At 41.8% G+C, this 23,507-nt stretch overlaps 1 protein-coding gene across 3 annotated transcripts in view; it reads right to left on the reverse strand.

Annotated features, from left to right (window-relative positions):
• Window positions 1–237: 237 nt before the first annotated feature.
• The window catches only part of PARM1 (prostate androgen-regulated mucin-like protein 1), a 109,392-nt gene continuing 86,122 nt past the window's right edge, over window positions 238–23,507 (reverse strand). For 2 of the 3 annotated variants that reach the window (XM_058296942.1, XM_058296958.2), the window contains exon 3: window positions 238–4,023. In XM_058296942.1, coding sequence (XP_058152925.1) covers window positions 3,851–4,023 — 173 coding nt within the window. In that variant the 3' untranslated portion in view covers window positions 238–3,850. Of the gene's footprint in view, window positions 4,024–16,686; window positions 16,766–23,507 lie in introns of all 3 variants that reach the window. The other variant, XM_004480012.5, reaches the window with a different exon arrangement.

Here is a 23,507-nt window from a genome sequence, read left to right on the forward strand (position 1 = left end):
CACAGAGTATACATATGAGTAAAATCACTGCTTGGAAAGTTTCTTCAATTGTGACATTCCCCAACTCTGTTTCAAGACCAGAGAGGACCATCCTGCTTTACAGAAAACATTATTTATTGATGTGTGATAAATTTTCTTTAAGAACAAGCCAGGGCTACTTAATATGAGCTGTATTGAATATATCAACTGAATGGCTTAAATAAGAAAACATATCAAAATGTGAACACCACAATCAGATGCAAGCTTTAAACAATTTTAATATAATTACAATTGGTATGCAATATGTCTTACAACAGATGTGGATACAGTGACACTGAATATCAAAGAAGTTGCACATCTTCCCATCTTTTAATGACGCTGGCTAACACACCAAGAAAACCATCTGGTGTCGGTCTCTTGGGTAACAATGTTACCAATATCAACCACTGCTTTTAAAATCAAAGTTGATGTGATACATTCACTTGCCAAAAAAAGAGTTAAAGGCAAAGAAGGTGAATCAACGTGCAGATTAGCATCTGGCCCAGCTGCAAAATTCATTTCCCAGATGCCAGGGACTGAATCATGTCTCCTTGCAAGCAAGATAAAGGGCAAACAGATGATATCAAACCCAAATCAATTCTGCCAAAGGACCCAGGAGTCTCAGGATGGTAAAGGCTGGAAGTCTAGTGTCTTCGGTGTTTATATATTCATACTGTGTTACCGTAGCTTCCCAGATCCTGATTTAAGAGTTTGTGAAACCCATGCCTTGGACCATCCTTACTTTTGGAGATGGAAACCATCATGCAAGGTCCTAAGCTAGTTAACCTGCAGCCAGAGAGCTGCACTGGGGGTAGTCCCGCCCTGGAACAGCTGCCTGATATGCGACTGTGGTTCTATAGCTTTAAGTAGAAACAACACACCAGTATAACAGCAAACAAAAAACCGAGATCACTTACATATCTATGTAATACTTAAAATGCCTATATTTTCTCCAAAAACTGGCAACACTGTAGACATGATTTCATTAATCCTCACAACACATCTGTGAGGTAGTATGGGATGAGGGCAATGTGAAAGCATCGCCCTATTTTAGACATGAAGAAACTCAAATGTAGAGAGGGCAGGAGCCTTCATCAGGGCCATGGGAAAAGAAAGTTGAATCACACATTCTTAAATGATTGCAAGCTATTGACAAGAAGAGGCCACTTGCCTCCTTACTGCTCTGACATACTCTCTAAATCTTTAAGATTTAGATGGGGTGTGGTTCATATAGGGACCCACTGGAGCCATTTCTCCTGGGTAGACCTGAACAGACCCTCTCCCTGAGGTAAATGCTGTCTATTATGGGCATATATTTCAGATGTGAGTGTGTGTGTATAAGTAATATCTGTAGAATACAATTGCTAAAATCCTTTGGCCAATTCAAAAGCAGAAAATATATTTGGCAAAATAGGGCTCAACTTAGAGGTATTTCATTCTAACAAAACTAGCTGAATACTATGTTTTAGGGACAGCTCCCTCCCTTTACCATAAGGATTTTGAGGTTGTTAAGAGCAATAAACCATTCAGGTGCTTCTACAGTTTGTGGTTTTTAACTGGCCAGGGTTCCCTGGCAAGAGGCCGTGCTCTCTGACCCCGTATTTCTGTCTGAAGCAACCTCCAGCAGTAGACCTCTTCAAAGGTGTTTCACAGACATTTTGTCAAAATGTTTTTGCCAAAGGGGGAAAAAATATGGAATGTCTTGTTATTTCCAACTTGTCCTTTGCCAAATGGAAAACCCTGTGAAAGGAGTGGGGGTAGGAAGGAGGGACCAAGTACAAGATGACCCAGACCAAAGATGCCAGAGCAGAGCAGACCCTTGGACATTCCTCATCATTTCTTTCTGTGAAGGTTCCCCCCCCCCACCTTTTTTTTAAAAATATCCCAGAGATATCCTAATTCCTGGAAGCACACTCTTCATGATCCCTCCTATTATAAAATACCTCTGGTATTTCTCCTTTGGCACCTTGCTAAGGTCTTTAGGAATAATTCCTCATTTGGAGTGCAGGAGGGCAGGCTATGGACAGGGGCACTGTTCCCAGAGTCTCTGACACCAGAGGTGTTTAGAAAATTACTGTACTGGTGGTTTTCATATCAAAATTTTGCTGGATCACAGCAAACGACAGGATGAGCTGAGGGTCAAGTTTCTATAAACTAAACAAGAGTCATGGCAGCCAGGCCCAAGCTTAGAAACAAAAACTGATCCACTTTCAAGTTCTTTATGACGCTGTGGGACAATACAGCATGGTTTTGAAAAAGAACCTAAAGTATGTTTTCCACTACATGAAATCAGGACATAAACTGTTGGTTGCTAACAGCAGGTGTTACAAGAGGACAGTGTCACAGTCATAAAATAAAGCTCTCTAGAAAATACATAGTCAAAAGAAAGGCAACCAGGCATGCCAGAACAACCTACCAACCAACCAACAAAACACTTTCAAGATAAAAACTTAACAAATCATTTCATTTTCAAAAAAGTATTACTGATCTACGAGTGTGTGTCTTGTTGTGTTCACAGTGGGCATCACAATAAAACAGGGTTTCTCGACCTCAGCACTGCTGACATTTTGGGCTGGTATTTCTTTGTTGTGGGGGTAGTTCTGGGCATTGTAAGATACTTAGTAGCACCCCTGGCCTCTACTCATTAGTAGCACCCCCCAAGTCATGACAATAGAAAAAATGTCCCGGGGGGTTGGGAGGGGAGTGTAAAATTGCCACTTGGTTGAGAAGTACTGCAATGAGGGGTGCCTACAAAGATTATCACTTCTTTGTCTAAATTGGTTATGCAGGATTTTAAGACTATATACCCAGAAATGTTCAGCTATCGAAGGGAAGAATTAGTAAGAAAAGAATATGAGAAAAATAAAGGATTAACTGTAGTGTGGGTTTTCTGTGGAAATGCCTCACTGAGCAATTGCTGATACTCTAGTGCCTCTTGCTTTCTTCTTTTTTAAGAGTTTACAACCATTCTTCAGCAGACACAGGGCAGTGAATCAGTTGTTTTAAGGGTAGAGAGTGAGGATTCTATGGGCCCCTTCAAGGAGTAGGTGCCTGACAGCTATGGGGAGCTTCTTCCCACTTTGCCCCCTTTCCGGCTTCTTCCCACTTCGCCCCCCTTCCAGCATGCCTCAGTCCCTTGCGCACCCCCCATCCCGCAGGGTATGTTCACTCCACACGCCTCTCCCTTTCTCTTGTACAACTAAGCTCCTATCCTTTGGAGCCACAACTCCCCTGAAAACGCCCCGCTGAAGCTGAGCAGACCTGGCATCCTGGGCGGGGCGGGAGGCCTGCAGGGGAGAACAGGAAGAGGACATGCTGAGATCTGCCAGCAACCTGCTCCTCCACCTCTCGGCCTCCTGGCCTCCTCCAGGGCACGTTCTGTTTTCATCTTTCAGTAATGAAGCAGCTACGAAGCTCCAGAGCTTGGAAAGCAGAGCAGGTGTCCTGAGCAGACACAACCAGATAAACAGAGCTGAAATTGGAATCTGAGAAACCCCTACTTCCTCACATGCAGAATGAGTTCCTCCTAGTACTCACTCCTTCTTAGGCAAAAGTTTAATAGCACAAATCAAAAAATACTTCCTTAAAAGTACCCCCAAAATATTAACTCAATCCCCCTTCCTCAGTCCCTCTCCAAGTGGGTCCTGTAGTGGGAACAGAAGCCTCTACCATGGGGGAAACTGACTGGCTCCATTCAGGCCCATTTCAGCTGCAAGTCAGCCTTGATTCATCTTTAAATAATGGTTCTTTTTGTATCAGAAAGGGGAAGTTGTGGCAGAGGAAAGGGAGGAAAACAAAAACAACCACCAAGAAAACGGCTTAAGATTGTCGTTCAATGCGCATCAGGTATTGTAATTTCTATTGGGTAAGCACTTATAAATAAAGAACAGTTATTCCTTATCCCAGTCCACATTCCTTTGTTAGGAGTCGTCGTAGAGAGGGTTGTTGTAGTTTCCCCAGGATCCGTAGTCATGATCATCCAGGAGCCTTCCATAGGAGGAATGCCTGGTGGGGAAGTAGAAGAGGGCTTGGTTACATGGAGATGTTGCCAATCCCAGGATAGCCCAGTGCTACAGCCTGGACTGTGGAGGCTTACCAGGCCTGTGAGATGCAGAGACCTGATGCCTCCACTAAAACTATACCTCGGTAAAAGAGGAGATCGAGCAAGCATGATGCTCCAGTCTGCAAATAGCCTGTCACTGTGAGTTGGGGCCCTTAGCTATGTGGCTATGACTGGGCCAGCTGGGAGCCTGGAGGGCACCTTCTGTGGACATCTTGTACCTTGTCAGGGGCCTTGCTGGGCTCTCGTCTCTCTTCTCCATCCCCAGTGTTAGAGAAGGAGGAGGAGGTCCTATTTCCATGGCTATTTAATAACCATGGATGGGAAAAGGAAGGCTCCATTCCTGGAATTCCGACTTAGGACTTGGACCTAATTTTCCCTGAAATAATAATGATACAACCACTTTACTGTCACCACCTTTCCTGACATTTGTACAGCATTTTCCAATTTGCAAAGTGCTTTTCTCTTGATCCTCTAAATGAAGCCATAAGGCAGGTATTTTTTATCCTTATCTCTCAGATGAGGAAAATGGGGCTCAGATATGTGTTAATTGACTTCAAAATTTGCCAAAGTCATCCAGCTGAACTGTAACTCAAATACACGCCTCTTGGATCTAAATCCAGTCCCTTGAGTTCAGGTTTTAAGAGACTGATTAGCACCTTAGTTCAAGGGCAATATGGGTTAAACAGGCTTTGGTGAGTCACTCTGAGAACCTGCCCTAAAATTAATATTATTTCTATCAGAAATTAAAGTCAGATCATCATCATTCCTCTGTTCAAAACCTTTGAAAGGTTCCTCATGTCAGACTAAAGGCCAGCCTTACAATGTCTGCACAGCCCTATAGGATTTGGCCTCTGTTACTTATCTGAGTTTATCAGCTACTGTCATTGGCCCCCTTTGCCCCCTCTCTTGCAACTACCCAGGGCCTCCTTACTCTTCTTGCTCATACCTGGCACAGTCCTGCCTCAGGGCCTTTGCACTTACTGCTCCCTCTGTGGGAACAACCATCCCTGAGATATCCATGTAGCTTATTCCCTCATCTCCTTCAAGTCTTTGCTCAAATGTCACCTCATCAGTAAGGGCTTTCTTTTTTTTTTTTTATTATTTTTTTTATTTTTTATTTTATTGACTTTGTAATAATATTACATTAAAAATATATATATGAGGTCCCATTCAACCCCACCCCCCCACCCCACCTCTCCCCGCCCCAGCAACACTCGTTCCCATCATCATGACACATCCACTGCATTTGGTAAGCACATCTTTGGGCACCTCTGCACCTCATGGTCAACGGTCCACATCATGGCCCACACTCTCCCCCATTCCATCCAGTGGGCCCTGTGAGGATCTACAATGTCCGGTGATTGTCCCTGAAGCACCATCCAGGGCAGCTCCATGTCCCAAAGACGCCTCCACCTCTCATCTCTTCCTGCCCTTCCCCATACCCATCAGCCACCATGTCCACTTTTCCCAATCCAATGCCACCTCTTCTTTGTGGATATTGGATTGGTTGTGTCCATTGCACCTCTATGTCAAGAGGAGGCTCAGATTCCATATGGATGCTGGATGCAATCCTCCCACTTTCAGTTGTAATCACTCTAAGCTCCATGGTGTGGTGGTTGTCCTTCTTCAACTCCATCTTAGCTGAGTGTGGTAAGTCCAATAGATCAGATTGTAGGTGCTGGAGTCTGTTGAGGCTCAGGACCTGGCTATCACATTGTCAGTCCAGAGATTCAAATCCCCTAAATATATCTTAAACCCCAACACTAACTGCACCTCCAGCACATTAGCATGAAAGTCTTATGAAGAGAGATCCCATCTGAGTCCAGATTCATCACACATAAACAAGGGCTTTCTTAACTCTATTTAAATTTGCAACCCCAGCCCCTGACACATCCTTAATTTTCCTCATAATACTCATTACCTTCTAACATATTGTAAAATTTACTTATTTTGTTTATTTTGTTAGTGCCCCTCTCCTCTAACTAGACCATAAGCTCCATGAGGGTACAGGAAATTTGCCTGTTCTGCATTGTTTTTGGCTTTTTCTCCAGTACCTAGAAGAGTGTCTGGCACATAATAAATACTCAATAAATGTTTGTGAATGAAATAGTGATTGGAAAAATACATTCCGAATTCCCCCAAATCCAATCTGTTCACAAGATGGGGGTTTTCTGGAGAGAGAGATTTTGAGACTTAAAACTTATGACAGGATTGGGAGAAGATCCGAAAACAAGCATGTTGTGCCTCTGAGGTTTATGCTAGCATGTGAATTATTATACCTTGTCACTGTAAATCACACATGCCATATATAGTACAGGAAAACATTTTCTTCCCCCTAATAAGAATACAATTGGAGAGGCACAAAAAGTATTTGCTATACTTAAGTCTCTTTCTAAAATAATTGCTGCCAGGAATGTGAACAAAGACAGTTTGTTGCAAAGAACTAGGCCCTTACTGTGCTTGTTTCAAACTCTTAGCTTTCAAAATTCTGAGATAGGGCCTGAAGACTGACCCAGCTGACCCAAATTTATATACCTGGAAACTTGATGATGCTTTGCAATATACTGTAAGTTTTCCCTAAGGCCCATACTGATTCCTGAGGGTGTGGGAAGGAAAGAGACCATAAAAAGCAACCCAGGCACACTGTTAATCTTTTGATCTACAGGAATAGGGGAAAGGCTAGTTTGGTAAATGAAGGTCATGATGAGCTGTCCATCACCACCCCTCCCCCAAACTTAAAATCTCCAATTCCAATCAAATGTTATATCAGGATGGTTGAGAAACTGAAGGTATAGAATGAAAAAGTAAAACCATAGGTGTTTCAAGATGAGCCCCAGCCTAAGTTTCAGCAGCCCTTACTGTTGCAAGCCTGGCAACGGTCTCCCGAATAAACTTGCTCTTTTATGGGTAAGGCCTTCATGATTCACCTTTGTGCGGTAATTTTAACTTCTCACAGCATTTTTATATCTATCATATAATTTTGCTCCTATAAAATGTCAGTTTGATCAATGGACATAAGCCCTTGAATATGCTTTTAACCACCTTTTCTCTCCTTATAAAATGGAAAAACCTTTAAAAAAAATTGTGTTGGGGTTGTTGGGAGGATTAAATGAAGTAATGCATATAAAATGCCCGGTACATAGTAAATGTGCAATAAATGTTGGCCAATATTGCTTTATAATTTTTATTATAACGAAACTTAACACAAGCACACGGTAAATCTGCCAACAATAAAAAAGGGATTGAATGAGAAGTGAGCCTCCCTCCCACCACGAATTCCTGAAATTATGCTTCAGGCATAATGAGAACCTCTTTGTTACTTCAATTTTTAAAAAATATTATTATACTGGGTGAAGTCAGAGGGTTAATAATCTTCTGGTAGTCAGGATTTCACTGCCCATGTTTATTTTAGGCAAGACTATTTCATCAGTGCTGTACTTGAATCTGCACTATTAGATTTTTCTTGTTGACACACTTATATTGCATAGGCCATAATAATCCATTAACAAACACTAGTAAAATATAGACTGCTCTCTGGTTTGATTTTTACTTTGCCTTCCCATCTGAATGAACAGTGAGTTGAACAAAATGCTGGAATGAGGAAGCAAGAGCTATGGATAAACTAAAATTGGGAATGTATTGAACCTGTAGGGCTTGTTTAATACACTAATGAGCCTCAGCAAGATGAACTGGGTGTGTTGGGATTCAAGTCAGTTTTGGATAAATCCTGACAGGAGTAAGACTACACATTTCATTGTGTGTGAAGAGAGAAAAATAATTTCTTTTTACACACTCTCTCTTGGTCAGAACTTCTTAAATCATGGCACATTTTGGATGGAAATGGGAAGGCTTTCAGACTGGCATTTGCATAGTCTAATAGTTGAAAAAAACTTCCTCAAAGTTTGCTTCCATGAGTTTTTTTTAAAAAGATTTATTTATTATTTATTATTTATTAATTTCTCTCCCCTTCTCGCCCCCCCCCCCCCAGTTGTCTGCTCTCTGTGTCCATTCGCTGTGTGTTCTTCTGTGACTGCTTCTATCCTTATCAGCAGCACTGGGAATCTGTGTTTCTTTTTGTTGCATCATCTTGCTGCGTCACCTTTCTGTGTGTGCGGCACCATTCTTGGACAGGCTGCACTTCCTTTCACGCTGGGCGGCTCTCCTTGTGGGGCGCACTTCTTGTGCGTGGGTCTCCCCTATGCAGGGGCATCCCTGCGTGGCACAGCACTCCTTGCGCGCATCAGCACTGCACATGGGCCAGTTCCACACGGGTCAAGGAGGCCTAGGGTTTGAACCGCAGACCTCCCATGTTGTAGGTGGACGCCCTATCCATTGGGCCAAGTCTGCTTCCTTCCATGAGTTTTTAGTGAAACATTAGTGCTGGTAGGCCTTTGGGAGGGTCTATTCAATCTCTTCACTCACAAGATTAGAAAAGAGAGGCTCAAAAACTTTTGGTGACTTGGTCATGTTATTTAATGATAATAAAATTAGGGTCTCCTGGCTTTTAAGTCACAGATCTTCTTCTATAATGCAATGCTATTTCACCTATAATTCAATCTGAATAGCAATTTGTACTAATGACGACATTGTCAGGTCGAAGCAATTCTGTTTACTCAGTTTCTTAATAACAAGTGACACCCATTCAACATAGTCATGTTTTCTATTTGTGGTGCTTCGGCTTCCCTTAGATGGTAAACCTCCTGGGGACTGACTATTCTTTTCTTCTAACATTCCAAACACCTAATATGTTGCTCTTGATGCAAATGTTATTTTATAAATATTTGATGATAACTGCTTATATCCAGTAGCATATAAATATATGTAAATAAGTATATGTGGGGTGTGCTTGGTCAGTAGCAGCAGGGATTATTAAGGCCTATGCAATATAAGTGTGTCAACATGAAAAAAATCTTATTAAAGAATGTACAGCATCAAAGCCACCATTTGACTTTAAAGACAGGAAGAGGAAAGAGAATTATGGCTAAAATTTCTCCCACGCATTGATGTGGTTTTAAAGCACTTAGCACAGTGCTCATAGTCTGTTATCAATCAACGGCACTGCACTTATTATAAATGTTCATATACTGTATTGTTCAGTATAGTTAGATAGAAGTGGAACCTGAGGGGGCAAAATAAGGAAAGGTTTATTTGAAGTCTGTGCCTCATGGCTCTTCTTCTCTAGCATATTTGCTGTTATAGAAAACAACACTCCCTATTCCCCATCCCCATTGGTGATGCCATTTTGGTGATAACTGGCAAAGGTGGTGGTGACATTTGTGGTTTGAGGCTGTCTCCACTACTGAAAAATAGTACCTATTTTAAGATAGCTGTAGCACTGATACTTAATGGAACTCAATTGTGTTTGGAACGAGTGAGGTGTTTCACTTTACTTGTGCCAAATCAAAACATATCTAGAAAACAATTTATCCTTCTCAAGGTTCAGCCTCGGCTGTCCATCAAGGCTCCCCCTTTGTTTACTGCAACTCCCTCTCCTCTTTAGCTGGTCTTTCCATTCAATCACTAGTGTTTACCATGTACTAAGAAGCAGGGATATAAAGATGAAAAAGATAGGGCTTAATGCTGGGAAAACACAGCTGAACTAGTAGCTCATTAGTCATTAACAGTTAAACCTTAGCCTCTTCTCATGCATTAACAAAGCAAGTTTGGTGTCACTGTCTCCTTTTTTGTTTCCACTGGTGGCTCTCTTTTTCTGATCGTCATTTTCTTGCCTGGCTCCTTTCATTTAACTATTTATTGTGAACTTATCATCTCTCAGGTACTGTTCTGGGGGCTGGCAGATACCTAGGTGAAGTAAACAGACAAAACTCCCAGTCTGTAGGGAACTTATATTTCAGTGGAGGGCAGACAAAGTAAATAAGATATGAATAATAATATGACAGATGGTAATAAGTACTATGAAGGAAAATAAAGCAAGGAAGGGGGAGTGAGGAGTTCTAAATGGGAGGTGGGGATTCTAATTTTAAATATGGTAATTAAGGAAGGTCTCACTAAGATGATATTTGAGCAGACATGTAAAAGAGATGAAGGCTGAGCTATGTCGATGCTCGTGATATATCCTACAGACCAAGAGGGCAGCAAGAGTAAGGAAGGACCCTGAGGCAGGATCAAACAACAAATTTGTATGGTAGCTACTAAATGATTTTAAAAAATAAACTTACATTGGAATGATTTTAGGTTTATGGAAAAGCTTAAAGGTAGCACAAGAATTCCCATATTCCCTCCATCTATCTTCCTCTAATGTTAATGTCTTACACAACTATGGTACATTTATTAAAACTTTGAAATTAACATTATGGATCACAATTTTGAAGGAAGCAAACTGTGATGATTAGGTGCGTATTTGCTCATAGTTATGATATGTTAGTGGCAGAGTGAGAATCATGATTCAGGATTCCTATCAGTTCAGTCTTTCTTCCAAAATATCAATGTTGGAAGCATTTCCCAATATTCATTTTCAAAATTCTCTTTCTATAGTCCATAGTATGGGTTTCTGTTAAAAGCATTTATTTTTTGAAATTAACTTTAAACTTTCACTTTGAAGGGGCAAAATATGTTTATTATTTTTTAAATTATCTGTCAGCTATCATATTACTGACTGTCATCACAGAAAAGGTCTCTGCACATTGGAACATTTGTCTTCTTCTAAACAAGTTCAGTATCAATAGGTAACTGGCAAAAGTCTGCGTGGTTTACCAGATTCTCACAAATCTAGTTCCTCCTGACTTGAAATAAATAAGTATTGATGCTGTACTCAAATGTTTTTTACCAGAATCATTCCAACAAATGCTTATAAAGCAACTAGTGTATGTCAGGCTCTGCCAGGGGCTTCATATCCATCTAGTGGAGGAGGTGGAAAGAGAACAATGATTCCTATCCAGGGAAATAAGTGGTACAAAGGAAATACATGCAGTAAGGAACTCACCGTGAGAGTGTGGGGAGGAGGCTTCCCAGAGGACGTGTCTTTTGAGCTGGACAACTTAGAATTAACCAGCTAAAAAGGGGGTGAACAAAACACTACCGGCAGAGGGATCAGCATGCTCAAAGTCACAGCGGCAGGAAAACAGCAGGGAAACTGCAGAGCAGAGTTTGTGTTTGGAGTGTTAGGAGAAGAGGGTAGAACAGTGGTACTCGAAGTCTGGTCCTCTGGCATTACCTGTGAGCTGGTTAGAATTCCCAATGCATGGGCCCTCCTCTGACCTATGCAATCAGAATCTCTGGGAGAGCACAGAAAACTGTGTTTTAATGAGCTCTCCTGTTGATCCTTAGGCACACTAATGTTTGAGAAGCACTGGGGGTTGAGAATCAAGTCAACAAGACGTCCAGAACTCCAAAAACTGATCTGAAAAACTCAGCCGCTGGGCATCAAATTCTGGAAAATAACCTTTACGGCTGACTAGGCCTGCTCTTGAAGTCTAAGAGCAATCAGAAGGAATCCAGTTGTACAAAACATAATCACTCGACGACATAAAGCAAAACAGGTGACTTCTAACAAGATACCTTAAGAGCCAGGCCTTGTTGTATCTACAAATCAAAATCACATTTATTTTTGTGAAGGGAACAGCTGTGTTGTCTGCCTGGGTGACCTACACACCTACTTATAGCAGCATCCACACCTCTGGCTGTAGCAGAAACAGTCTCCACGGCAGGGTATTACCTCGAGGCCAAACAGTTTTGAGCCAAGTTAAACAAAACAAAACTGACTTGTCTCATTCTTCAATCATCACTAATTTAAGACACCCTGCAAGAGCAGACAGAGCCTTTGCCTTCTTTCAAAGTTGCAAAGAAACCCTGGCTAGAGACAGTTTCTATTTATGAACAGAAAACATGGATGCTCCATCACCGACATCTAGAACAGCACCATCGAAACAGCCAGAATGAAATGTGACAGTCCGCATGTCATACGCACCTGGGAGCTGAGCTGCTGTGCTATCTTCCTTTCTCTTTCTCCTCAAGCCTCTCCTTTGATCCCCTGAGGCCTGCTGCGCTGGAGCAGCAAGGACAGAGGCCGATCTTCCAACCTTTACACTTACGGTTGGCAGCTACCGTTTTACCTGGCACTTCGGTGCTAAGCACTGTTCTGCCAACACCAACTATAAGATAATAATTGTAGTTAGCCCTGCCATAATCCTCATGCCAGGCACTGAATGTTTATATGTAGCATGTAATTTAATTCTCATAACAATCCTGTGAGTTGGTATTATTTTTATTATCCTCATTTTATAAATGCAGAAACAGAGCACAGGGTAATTAAGAAAGTTGCCCCAGAGTGCATGTCCTTAATTGCCATGCTATATTGTCTCTCCAGGTATTCCACATTCATTACTTAATTCATCTTCTAAACAACTTTGAAAGACGGGTATGATTTGCTCTATTTTAGTGACAAAGAAATTGAGGATCGGGGAGATTATAAATTGCTGAAGCACCTAATTGGTAAGAAGAACTGTCAGGATCGAACGTGGCTATGAAGCCAATATTCCTTCCTCTACATCATACTGCTGTGCCTAAAAGGGGAAGTGACGGGGTTGATAACAGAGAAGGGCTCTGGTACATTCAGGACAGTTCATTTATCTGTGCTGCATCCAAAAGTGGTTCAGGTTACAGAAAAATGTGGTTCTCTGGGCAGGTGACACTGTGTGACAAAACTCACAGGTCCCTGGAGAATAGGAGTGTGAAAAACAGATGGCTAGTGAGTTTATCAGTGACTGCAGAGGAAATTAGGATTTTGGAGGAAAGGTGAAACTACTGACCAGCAGAGCTTGCAAGGTGCACTATTTTACCGTTTGTAAGGCTACCATTTAAAGACTCTCATCATGTATTCGCAAGGACACTGGCTGGGCTATAGGTATAGCTGGGGGTTGCAGGCCAGAAGCTAATGGTTCCCTCCTGGGCTGTGCTGTCAGTCATTTGCTGCTGCGGCCAAGTGAGCTAAAAGACCACAAAGATCAGAGAATAGACCTCGTCATGTTAATTGTGCTCTGAAATCTGGGATGATAGAAGCAGAATAAATTTCCATTCCAGGCCAACCCTAACCTTAGGCGCGTGCGCGCACACACGTAACGTGAACCAAATGTATTTTTGATTAATGGTGAGTGGGGTTTTCCAAGAACTTGGCAAAATTACACTTGAAGGGGTTTTAGCACAGTCTTACACTTTGTGAGCGTTATTAACCTCCTTATACTAACACTTTGCCAAAATAATGAACAGAGAAGCATAAAGGGATTTTCCTTAGGGGGTTTGATCACTTTATCCATCCTGAAATTTGTAGTGCCAAACATCAATAGCAACTTTTTATTTATAGCACCGTGGACCTTTCTACACCTAGGAGGGAAGATGTATACGGGAAAAGAAGTAATAATTAATTTAATTTAATAATTCACTGAATTTAACTGGTGTTGAGAAGGCCTGGGAAATATATACTTTAAAACAAATCTTAAAAATAAAATTGTATGCAATTTGATCAGCATACATTGGAACAAATCCTACCGGTCTTCTAATAAAAGTTTCCAAACACAGTAAGTCCTGTGATGGCAGAACTGCGTCGCATTACTGATGTAGCTTCAGTACTTAGAAGAGTGCCTGCCACATGGCTAATGCCCAATAAGTATTTACGTAGAACTGCCTTATAATTTATCACTTTGATGATGATGACGATGTTGTCTTGTCACAGGGCCATGTTCCTGGGGTAAAGTATCCATTAATCCTCCCAACAATGCTATTAAGTAGTTAAAAAATGACGTGAAGAAAAGGAGGGTTAGTGAAGCTGAGTGACAAGCCCAAGTATCATGGTTAGAAAGAGGAGAGCTGAGAGTTGAACTGAGATCTCCTGAGATCTCCCTGCTTCCAGTCGGAATTCTTAGTCACTGTTCTAAGCTGCCTGCTTATAGTCAATGGTTGGTTTGAGATGGTAAACATGAATTCTTGGCTGAAGACAAGAGTCCTTTTGGTTATTTCAACACCCATTTTTGATAAACATGTGGCAAGAGGGAATTGTTTCTATTTAGCTCCATGCTCTAGTGGAAGTCTTATTTTTGGTGACATGGCCCTTCAGAAACTCACTATTGGTGATTCCAGAATGACTCTAAAGTTTACCTGTAAGTTTTTTGGTGGGTCCCAAGAACACATTTTTTTTTTCAATAGAAACTTGGTTATAAAGTTGGAATGGCGTTCCCAGACTAGTTCATGAAAACCCATTTAACTCATAATTAAAATGCTGTATATCTGTAATGACAAACTAATAAGTAAATCAGGTGGAAAAGAAGACCACTCAGAAGACATAATTGATAAAATTAAGTTCTGTGCTCAAGGAATTACAGAATCCAATGAAGGAAAAATTGTTTGTAAAATCTGAAGAAGACTTCAATTTTTATAAAGGCAAAAGCATAACTGGCTCTTTATTTCTAATTTCTCCTCAAAACCTGGAAGAGTCCTCTTCTTTGTACCTTATGTACAGGTGGTACTGTGAGGCACCCTCATACTTGACACCATCTTTAGACTGGTTTTGGTGCACATTTAGAACAAAGATGGTGGGAGGTAAAGGGGAAGGAGGAAAGAATTCTCTGGTGGTGCAGAGCTGGGCTGAGGTGACTAGAGATGGGAAAGGGCAGCCAAGTGGATGTGTGCATAAGATGAGAAATTATATACAGAAGCTCTGCAAGGGCAATGAGACAGAAGGGAGCACACACTTCTTGGGGAAAAAATGCAGCTGTGGGGAAGACAGGAGTATACTTGTGTGTGCCTGTCAGTGCCTACGTGATTGTGATTATTTATTCTTACATTGAGGTGTTCATGCATTCATTTTACCAAGCATCTTCTTTGTGTCCAGCACTGTGCTAGGTGCTGAAAATAAACATAGACTTACAAAGTCTGGGGCCTCATGGAACTAACATTTTAGTGGGGAAAACAGACAAAAAACTCACAAGTAGACAAACATATGAACAAATAAAATAGCGGACTGTGATAACAGCCAGGATAGAATAATTAAGGCATAAAGAGATGAAATAACATGGACGTCAAACTGGAAGGGATGCATCCTGAAGGATATAATATTTAAGCCAACATATACAGGATGAAGATGTGCTAGATGAAAAGCTTGCAGGTAGGGGGACCAGCAAGAGCCAAGGGCCAAAGAGGGAAGAACCTGGTGTGTTCTACGAATTAGACAGAAGGTCAGTGTGATGAAAGCTCATGACTAAAAAGGAGAGAGATCTGTGAGGAGTGGGAAGAAGTAGGCAGGGGTGAGTCCATGACTGACCTTGGGGGCCAAGCAGAGGAGTTAGAATTTAAGTCTCTGGGGGCTTTTAAGGGAGGGTGTGACATGTCAGAGACATGATGGCTCTCACAAAGGTGGCTCTGACTGCTGGGGGAATGTGTAGGAGGTGGAGAAGCAGCTGTGTTGATGGTGGCACATGGTTCCTCTGCCCCTTGTGGTGGGCACCACATAGACTGGCAAGGAGACTGGTACTCTTCATTTGGTATTTTAGAGCTTGAAGCAAACTCAGAGGTTGTTAGTCGTGTTTTTGAACTTTTGGACTTCACAGAGCAATAGAAAACAAAAATGGGGAATTCGCAGAGCATTAAAGCTTTCTATTTTGCTCAGGAAAATAAAAACCCAGCTACCATCTACAATCACTTTCATTTCATAAAAGAAAAGATATTTTAAAACCAAAATATAAAAGGATAATCTCAGGGGTAAAAAAAAGAACAGTTTTATAGGAAACACTTTATTTTTCTTCTATTTTCCACATTTTGCTTTAAAACCAGTGAAAATCTTACAAAATTACAGATTGGGTACAAATCCACAGATAAGTACTCAGATCATCAGTTATTCATAAACCATTGATCCCACCCCTCAACCCCATGTCACAGATGAGAAAACTAGAGCTCCAGGAGGTGAGTGGCTTCTTTGGAGTGATGAGGTGAGTTAAGGGCAGAGTCTAGGTCTCAGGACTCCAGGTTAATAATTCTCTTTCCATTGCATAGACAGGCTTACTTTTACTCTGCCAGGGTTCAGCTACTGTACCATCTACTCCTGTCTGTTGTAGAGGACTCTGGCCATTTTCAATTCCCTGCCAATATGCCTGGAGATAGGACACCTATTAAAACCAAGCACAGGGTAGTGGATGTGGCTCAACTGATAGAGTGTCTGCCTACCTCCTCGGAGGTCCAGGGTTCAAACCCCAGGGCCTCCTGGCCCATGTGGTGTGAACTGGCCCACTTGCAGTGCTGCTGCACAGAAGGAGTGCCATTCCACGCATGGGTGAACCCGGTGTAGGGGAGCCCCACCCACAAGGGGTGTGCTCCCAAGGAGAGCTGCCCTGCTCGAAAAAAGTGCAGCCTGCCCAGGAGTGGCACCGCATACACTGAGAGCTGACACAGCAAGATGATGCAACAAAGAGACACAGATTCCCAGTGCCACTGAGAATGCAAGCAGACAAAGCACATACAGTGAATGGACATAGAGCAGGTGAGAAATAAATAAAAATAAACCTTAAAAAAAACCCAAGCACACAGCAAAACAGCTCTCAGCCTGGAACCCAACAAAATGGAATCCTTTTCTTCATTGACAAGAATAAGGTACATCTTACCTGATCTTCAGATACGCTGCAACTCCAAACACCAGTAACACTACAGCGATGACTGTCACCGTAATGGCGGCAATGCTGCCTGCGAAGAAGAAAAGGCATGGAAAAGAAAAGAGTTTTCATGCCTTTGTGGCACATAATATCTTCCCTCTGCCTGACCCCATCTCTTCTCGGAAAGAGGAAAAAGTTATTTTTTTTTCAGATCATTCTGCATAGAAACCAGAGCTAGAACAACACCCAAGATCTTAATTCGATTAACAAAACACTTCTTGTGCCAGCTGGGTTTGATAAATGGCCAATATTCATTAAGACTTTTTGGCTGGCCTAGAGTTCAGAGAACAGTACACAGTAATATTTGATTATCTTTTTAAGAATGACACCAATCTGTTCTTGTGGCTGCTGTTTTTGTTTTGTTTTGTTTTCAGGAGTGGGCATTTAAAATTCCATGATGTCCTATTTTCTTTTTCTATAGGCTCTGGCTCATATTTTTACCACTTATGATATATTGGCTGCCTTAAGATGTTTTACTTAAGGGTCACTACAAAGCAATGTGGTTGGTTATCAAAAACCCAGAGCTACACAGCTATATCAGTAGCATCTACTTCAAAAGAGTCACCTTGGTAGGAGATGCACTAATTTTAATGATGATGGCATCAAATCAAAATATTTTTAAAACTCCTCTTTGGGAAATGTGTCCAGCTTTCATCCTTGAAAGGTGAATTTGATTTTGTGGAAAATAAAGTCGTCTTAATTTGTAAAAAAAGGTCTGGTCTGGTAGGCAACACTATTTTTTGTTTGTAGAAATAACCAGATACCATAATAAAGTAACATGAATGTCGTATTGGCTGGTTTGAAACTGGTTTTAAAGACAAATATTAAAAGGCAATGAAAAAGACCCTTGTGAGCATGTAGCCCTGTAAGAATAACCATATTTAAAACATTTGCATTATTAATCCATCTACTGCTGTTTTATTTCCCCTTTGAAAGTCAAGATTCAACTGAACTCTTGGTCCCTAATACTTAAAGTGACTTTTGACACTAAATTGATATGTATTAGGGACCTCATTTACCCTTCCAGGCCACTGGGAAATTATTTACTAATTTAACAAATGAATGGAACTCTTCTTAAACCCATTGGAAAGGGCATAAGAGATCTGGAGTTCAAAAATGTGGACTCCATGCTGTGTAGCAGTGCTCCAAAATGTACTCATCAAATGCAATGAACGTACCACATGAAATGAAAAAAGTTGTTGATGTGGGAGGAGTGGAGGGTGTGGGGAGTGGGGTATATGGGAACCTCAAATTCTTTAATATAACATTTTGTGTGATCCATGTATCTTAAAATATATATATAATAATACAATACAATACAATAAAATAAAAAAGTGGATTCCAAGACATGGTTCCACCCAAGTACCTCTGTGCCCATGGGCTATTTATTAATTTCCACTGACTCACCTGCAAATACAGAGCAATAAGAGCTGCACTACCTATCTCACATGATTTTAAGGACTAAATGAGATTCCATGTTTACCAAGTGAAAATGCTATCCAAATGTATAATCCTGGGCCAATCCTGGACCAGTGTCTATCTCTTGCATAGTAGGTCTCAAAGGGAATGGATCTTCCCCATATTTCTGGAGATTTATCACTGATTCTGCCATGTCTTTTTAAAATTTTTTTACCTCATGAATGAATGGCTTTTGTTTATTGTTCTTCTCATTGGCTCTTCCACAAAAGGAATTAAAGCAGAGCTAAAAAAGCAAATCATTCTACTTATTAACTCTTTAGTAACTCCCAAAAGTTCTGGATAAAAGAAGACAACCTCGGATACTCATGCTCCCACAGGTTATAATTTCTAAGAGAGAGCCGAGAAGGATCATTGTTAACATCCAGACTAAGACCAGAACTTGGCACACCTGCACAGACTTCAGAGCCTCCACCTTTCTGGACACTCACCCCCATCTCCTTGACCCTGGAACCCTTTTGAAACAGGTTAGTATAATCACCTGTATACTTTTCTTCCCCCTTTTATTATTGTAAAAATAGAACTTATGGTAGTGAATGTTCAAACGTGTAGAGGGAACCAAGTAGAGAAAGCTTGGGGTCAGGTGTCCATACGGAAACCTCCAGTCCTCCTTTGAAAGGCTGTTCTTTGCTTCTCTGCCTCCAAACTCTGCTGGAATTAAAACAGTTCAAAGTTCAATGAAGCCTCTTAACTCTTTTAAGAGCAGAGGAAAGGAGATTATAACCCCAAGGTAAGGGAATGGGGTTATTTATGATTCAAAAGATACAGTCATGGCAATTTAGGAGCACTTTTAAAAATTGACCTTTTAATTTAATTTCCCTCTTTTTAAAAAGTGGAGGAAGAGAAGGAATGTAACTGATTTCTCTATAAGACACTTCCTTTTTGCTCCAGGATGGTTTAATATAGGATATCTTAGGTTTGACCTTTTTCAAAGTTTCTCCCTGACTCTATGCAGTTGGATCTCCTCCAACTCTACCATTTACTGAATTTATTTATATACCACCTCTTTCTAAAGATGAATTCTGGCAGTTCCCCCAACTCAAGTACTGTTCTTTTTTTTTTTGGGACATCAAGTAATCTAGTAGTCTGCTTCCCCTCCCAGTGACTGGTGGCTGTCTAGTGCTTGGTGCAACCCCAATCTTCAAGTGCACTCTTCAAGGACATGCTTTCTTGTCCACAGAAGGCAGCCCATGTGACCAGAGCTGGAATTGGCAGGCGATTTTCCATAATGAAGTTCCCTGAGCTGAGCAAAGGGACCTTTCTGGGTGTTGGTGTTGACTAAAAGATGTGAGGTAAAATTGATTTTACTCCAATATTTGGACCACCTTACTAGCCATTCTTTACTCCTGACTCTTCTCAGAAGCTGCTAGCCATGGCAACAGGGTTTTGGGGGACTAGAAGCCGTTGCCTGGGCCCTGGGCCTAGGGGATTTGATGTCCCGAGCTTACTACAGCTTCCACAGCAGCAGCTGCTGTTAAAAGCAGTCTGTGACTTTAGCCTTGGGAAGTTCCACACCTGAGAGCATCAAGGTTTGAGCATCTGACAGGGCTGCTGAGCCAACATTAGCACAACTTTAGGCAGAACCTGCAAAGACTTCATTTCCTCCTTGTGAAAACAAATGCCATTTCCCCTTGAGCGCTGTTTAAAATAAAGTGGAATTCCCCTGTCCTCCCACTCTTTCTTATATTAACCCAGGGCAGGGAGAGGGAAATGAGGAAGGTGCGGCTGGGGCAGAAGTGGTTTTGCCCTATGTGGAAGGTACAGGGCGGCCTGGGAGGCTGTCTTGGACGTGGGGGGATGGGAAGGGTGGCTGGCACTTCGTTCTTCCTTGTTGGGATTCTTGAGTTACAGACTGGGTGTGACATATTCTCTAATGTTCTGGAGCCAGCAGAAATTGAGAGAATTGGAAGAAACTTATCTGTATATTTTATAAACCAAGATGCAAGAATATCCCACTGTGCTCACACATTCCACTGTGCCAGCACTTTCTTCCCAAGCAGAGGACTGCTGAAGTTCCAGGAGCTAAAGCCTTCTTAAAGTTTGGGCCTCACGGAAGGCTGGGATTTCTCAGGGTGCCATATTGCCACTTTAATAACAACACAGGAAAAGGGGCTAAAGAGTAACAACAGCTACCTTTGCAGGGGATTACATTGGCCTAGCACTCTGCCAAGAGATTTACAGTTATCATCTCATCTTATTCTCTTTATGAGATGAGTAGAATTATTCCCATTTTATAGACATGGAAAATAAGGCTCAGTGAGTTTAAGAAGTTACGGTTTAACATCTAGTAAGTGATTGAACAAGTGTTTGAAAGGTTTTGGATTTTCAGCCATTAAAATCTTGGTTATTTCCCTGGCACTTTTCTTACGTGGCCAACACCTACTCATCCTTCATGACCTAACTGAAACAACAACCCCTCTGAGAAACTTTTCTTGACTTCCCCCAATCAAATTACAGTGTTGCTATGTGTTCCCAGCTCTTCATAACTACTTTCAGAGGTTCTGTGCTGTGACTGAGTTTCTGTAGGCAGACTGTAGCCACGGTAATGCGCATCTCCTACCCCTTCTTCCCACACTCTTAGCACCAGGCAGTCTCTAGTATATAGTGGGTAGGGATCTCATTTATTTAATGCTGAATGAATAAAGGCAACATTGCTGAATAAAAATACCTGTCATTTTCTGACACTTGCATGTGCCAATCACCGTGCTGAGAAAGTTCCTGAGCAGCAAGCTCTCCTATTCATCTTTGAATCTCTGGCTGCATGTCTTACCTGAGTTCCTACTCCTACGTCTCTCCCTCTATGGTCCTACCACCTCAGCCCCTTGCCCTCCACATGATGCTTGCCAGTCCCCATGGATGACCAAGTTGCTTAGCTGGAGGAAAGCTATTTCAGGAATAGCAAACTGTCTGAGAATACAGCCAGAGCAAACTCCCAGGAGACCATGCTGGTACAGACCCAGTTAGCCACAACTCCAACCTTCCCTTCCCTGCTCCAGGAAGGAGGTTTCCCTAGAGGTCATCAGTTCCTCTGCTTTGAGACTGTTCTGCACCTGGTGGTTGTCCTGGAATGAACTGTAGCAACATTTTAACGGGTGTCTCTCTCTTTCTACAGCCTGCCTCTCATGCCACAGACACATTCTCCTCTTTCCGGTCTCCTCTTTAATCATACATCTACAGGTCCTTCAGGAACAAAGGAGGTCTTTTCAAGCTCAGGAGGGATTCTGCTTGTCTCAGAGCTGCGTTCTCCTCACCTATACCTGCCCTCCTGTCTTCCTGGGCTTAGCAACATTCCCAAATTTCATATTTTCTGGAGCGTTTTCTCATTGAGGGATTTTCTTTTTTCTTCCCTTTATACATGAAAGAATCATTTCATTTCATCCCTTTGGCAGAAATATTTGTGATTGTATCCAAAATAAAAATATTATTACGTGATAAGGTGAACCTGAACAACCTCTGAAAGAAAGAACTTCACTAGACTCTTTCAAAATTATTACTGCTTTGAGAGAGCTGGGGGGTGGAAAAGGTGATGGTGGAACATTTCCAGGGGTGAATAAAAATTGTGTCTTTCCCCATCCATGTATGATCCTACATTCTCCCTGAAAACTGAAAAGTCAACTTGTTTAGAATATGCATAAGTACATAAGACCAAGTTCCTGCTCCTGTGTGTGCACATCCGATCTCTTTTGAGGAGCGTCTTTAAAAAACATCTTGAGTGTTTTTCAATGTTCTTGATCTCTTCTTTCTTCTTCCTGGTCCAGAGATTAGATAAGAAATGGGGAAGAAGAGCAGGTGGCTACTTCAGAGCCAGCAGAGGCTCCTTCAGTTAAGGTTATGAAGAGGAAAGGAATATTCTGTCTCAATAAATTCTTTCTCTTTAAAAGTATGTGCTTATGTATGTGTCTGAGGAAGGAGGTGGGTGACTGGTGGGGTAAGGGCTTGACAGAACTCTGTGTGTATACCTGAATCTCTATTTATTACCTTAGGAAAAGACTCCTCCATCTCTGTAGGAATACTTTCAGATCACATCTCCTTCCTCTAAATAACAATGATAATAATATAAACAAACAACAATAAAATTAACAGTATCTAATACTTGCCTGTTACTGTGGTGCCAGGGGCTATTCTAAGAGCTTTACCTATTTCAATTCATTTTATCCTCATGAGAACTCCAAAAGGAGAGTATTCTTGTTATGGCCATTTTGCAGATGAGGAAACTGAGGCACACAAAGTTAAGGGCCCAAAGTCACATGCCTGGTAATTAGCAGAACTGTGTGATTCAAAAGCAGATTCCAGAGTCCCTGCTCTACTCACGAATTTCTCCTATTGCTCAAGGCTTTATGTATTAGATCTGAGCCCACTTTTAGAGAAAAACTGCTCCCCTACCATACCCTCTGTCTGCTTCCTGATGTCTGCCCAGGAATCAGAGCCTAACTTAGGGCTGTATGGTTTGGGTCCTCTTGTGAGTTCAACATTCAATAATTCATATTAATTGGGAGGATGGTTTGTTAGAAGCAAATGACAGTTACAGAACAACAATCTAAGAAGTTTCATGTAATTGGTTTCTAGCTGGTGTGGTCCAAAATAACTGCTGATGATGCTGTCAAATACTGTACTACAAGGTATTAAATGACTAAGGGTAAATGGCAACTGCAGTTTGCTTTGTGGAGGTAGGGGGTTGTGAGATGGGGAGAAAAAAGTGAAAAAGAAAACTTCAGTTCCTAGATACTACCCCACCTAGGCAGATCCTAATTTTACCATTACTGAAAGTCCCTTTGCCCTCTAGCCCTGGATGCTGTTTGGATTTCACTCCTGTTCTTCTTGCCCTATCCAAGGTAAGCCTGTCTCCTCCCTCTTCCCCCAAATCAACCCCAAAAGCCTTTTCTGAATGAGCACCATGGGCTCTCCCTGAATTAGGCTACCTTGTGGGATGCTGAGTAAAAACATCGGCTCTGAAGTTTTACCACCCAGCTCCAGGGACAAGTGTCAGGCCCCAGAAACCACAACCAATTCTGCAGGGTTTGACAAAGAGGCAGGCAGGTAAGTAGGCAGGTGGGTGGCACTAAACACTGTATTTCAGACAACTGCTGGAACAGTCCTGGAAGAGATGGGAATGATGATGCTGTTCCTTGGAGGATGGATGGGCAGGGCTTGGACAGAGAGCAGTAAAGGCCCAGCACATGAAGCAGCAGGAAGGGAAGAGACACTGAACATTCCCAGGCTTGAAGGGTTAGCAGTGGGCATGGAGAAAGAAGCACCTCTACTGATCTCCTTATCTGAAAAATGGGAGGGATAATCCT

The sequence above is a fragment of the Dasypus novemcinctus genome, chromosome 1 (genome assembly GCF_030445035.2).
Source record: "Dasypus novemcinctus isolate mDasNov1 chromosome 1, mDasNov1.1.hap2, whole genome shotgun sequence".
In the NCBI taxonomy this organism is placed as follows: Eukaryota; Metazoa; Chordata; class Mammalia; order Cingulata; family Dasypodidae; genus Dasypus; species Dasypus novemcinctus.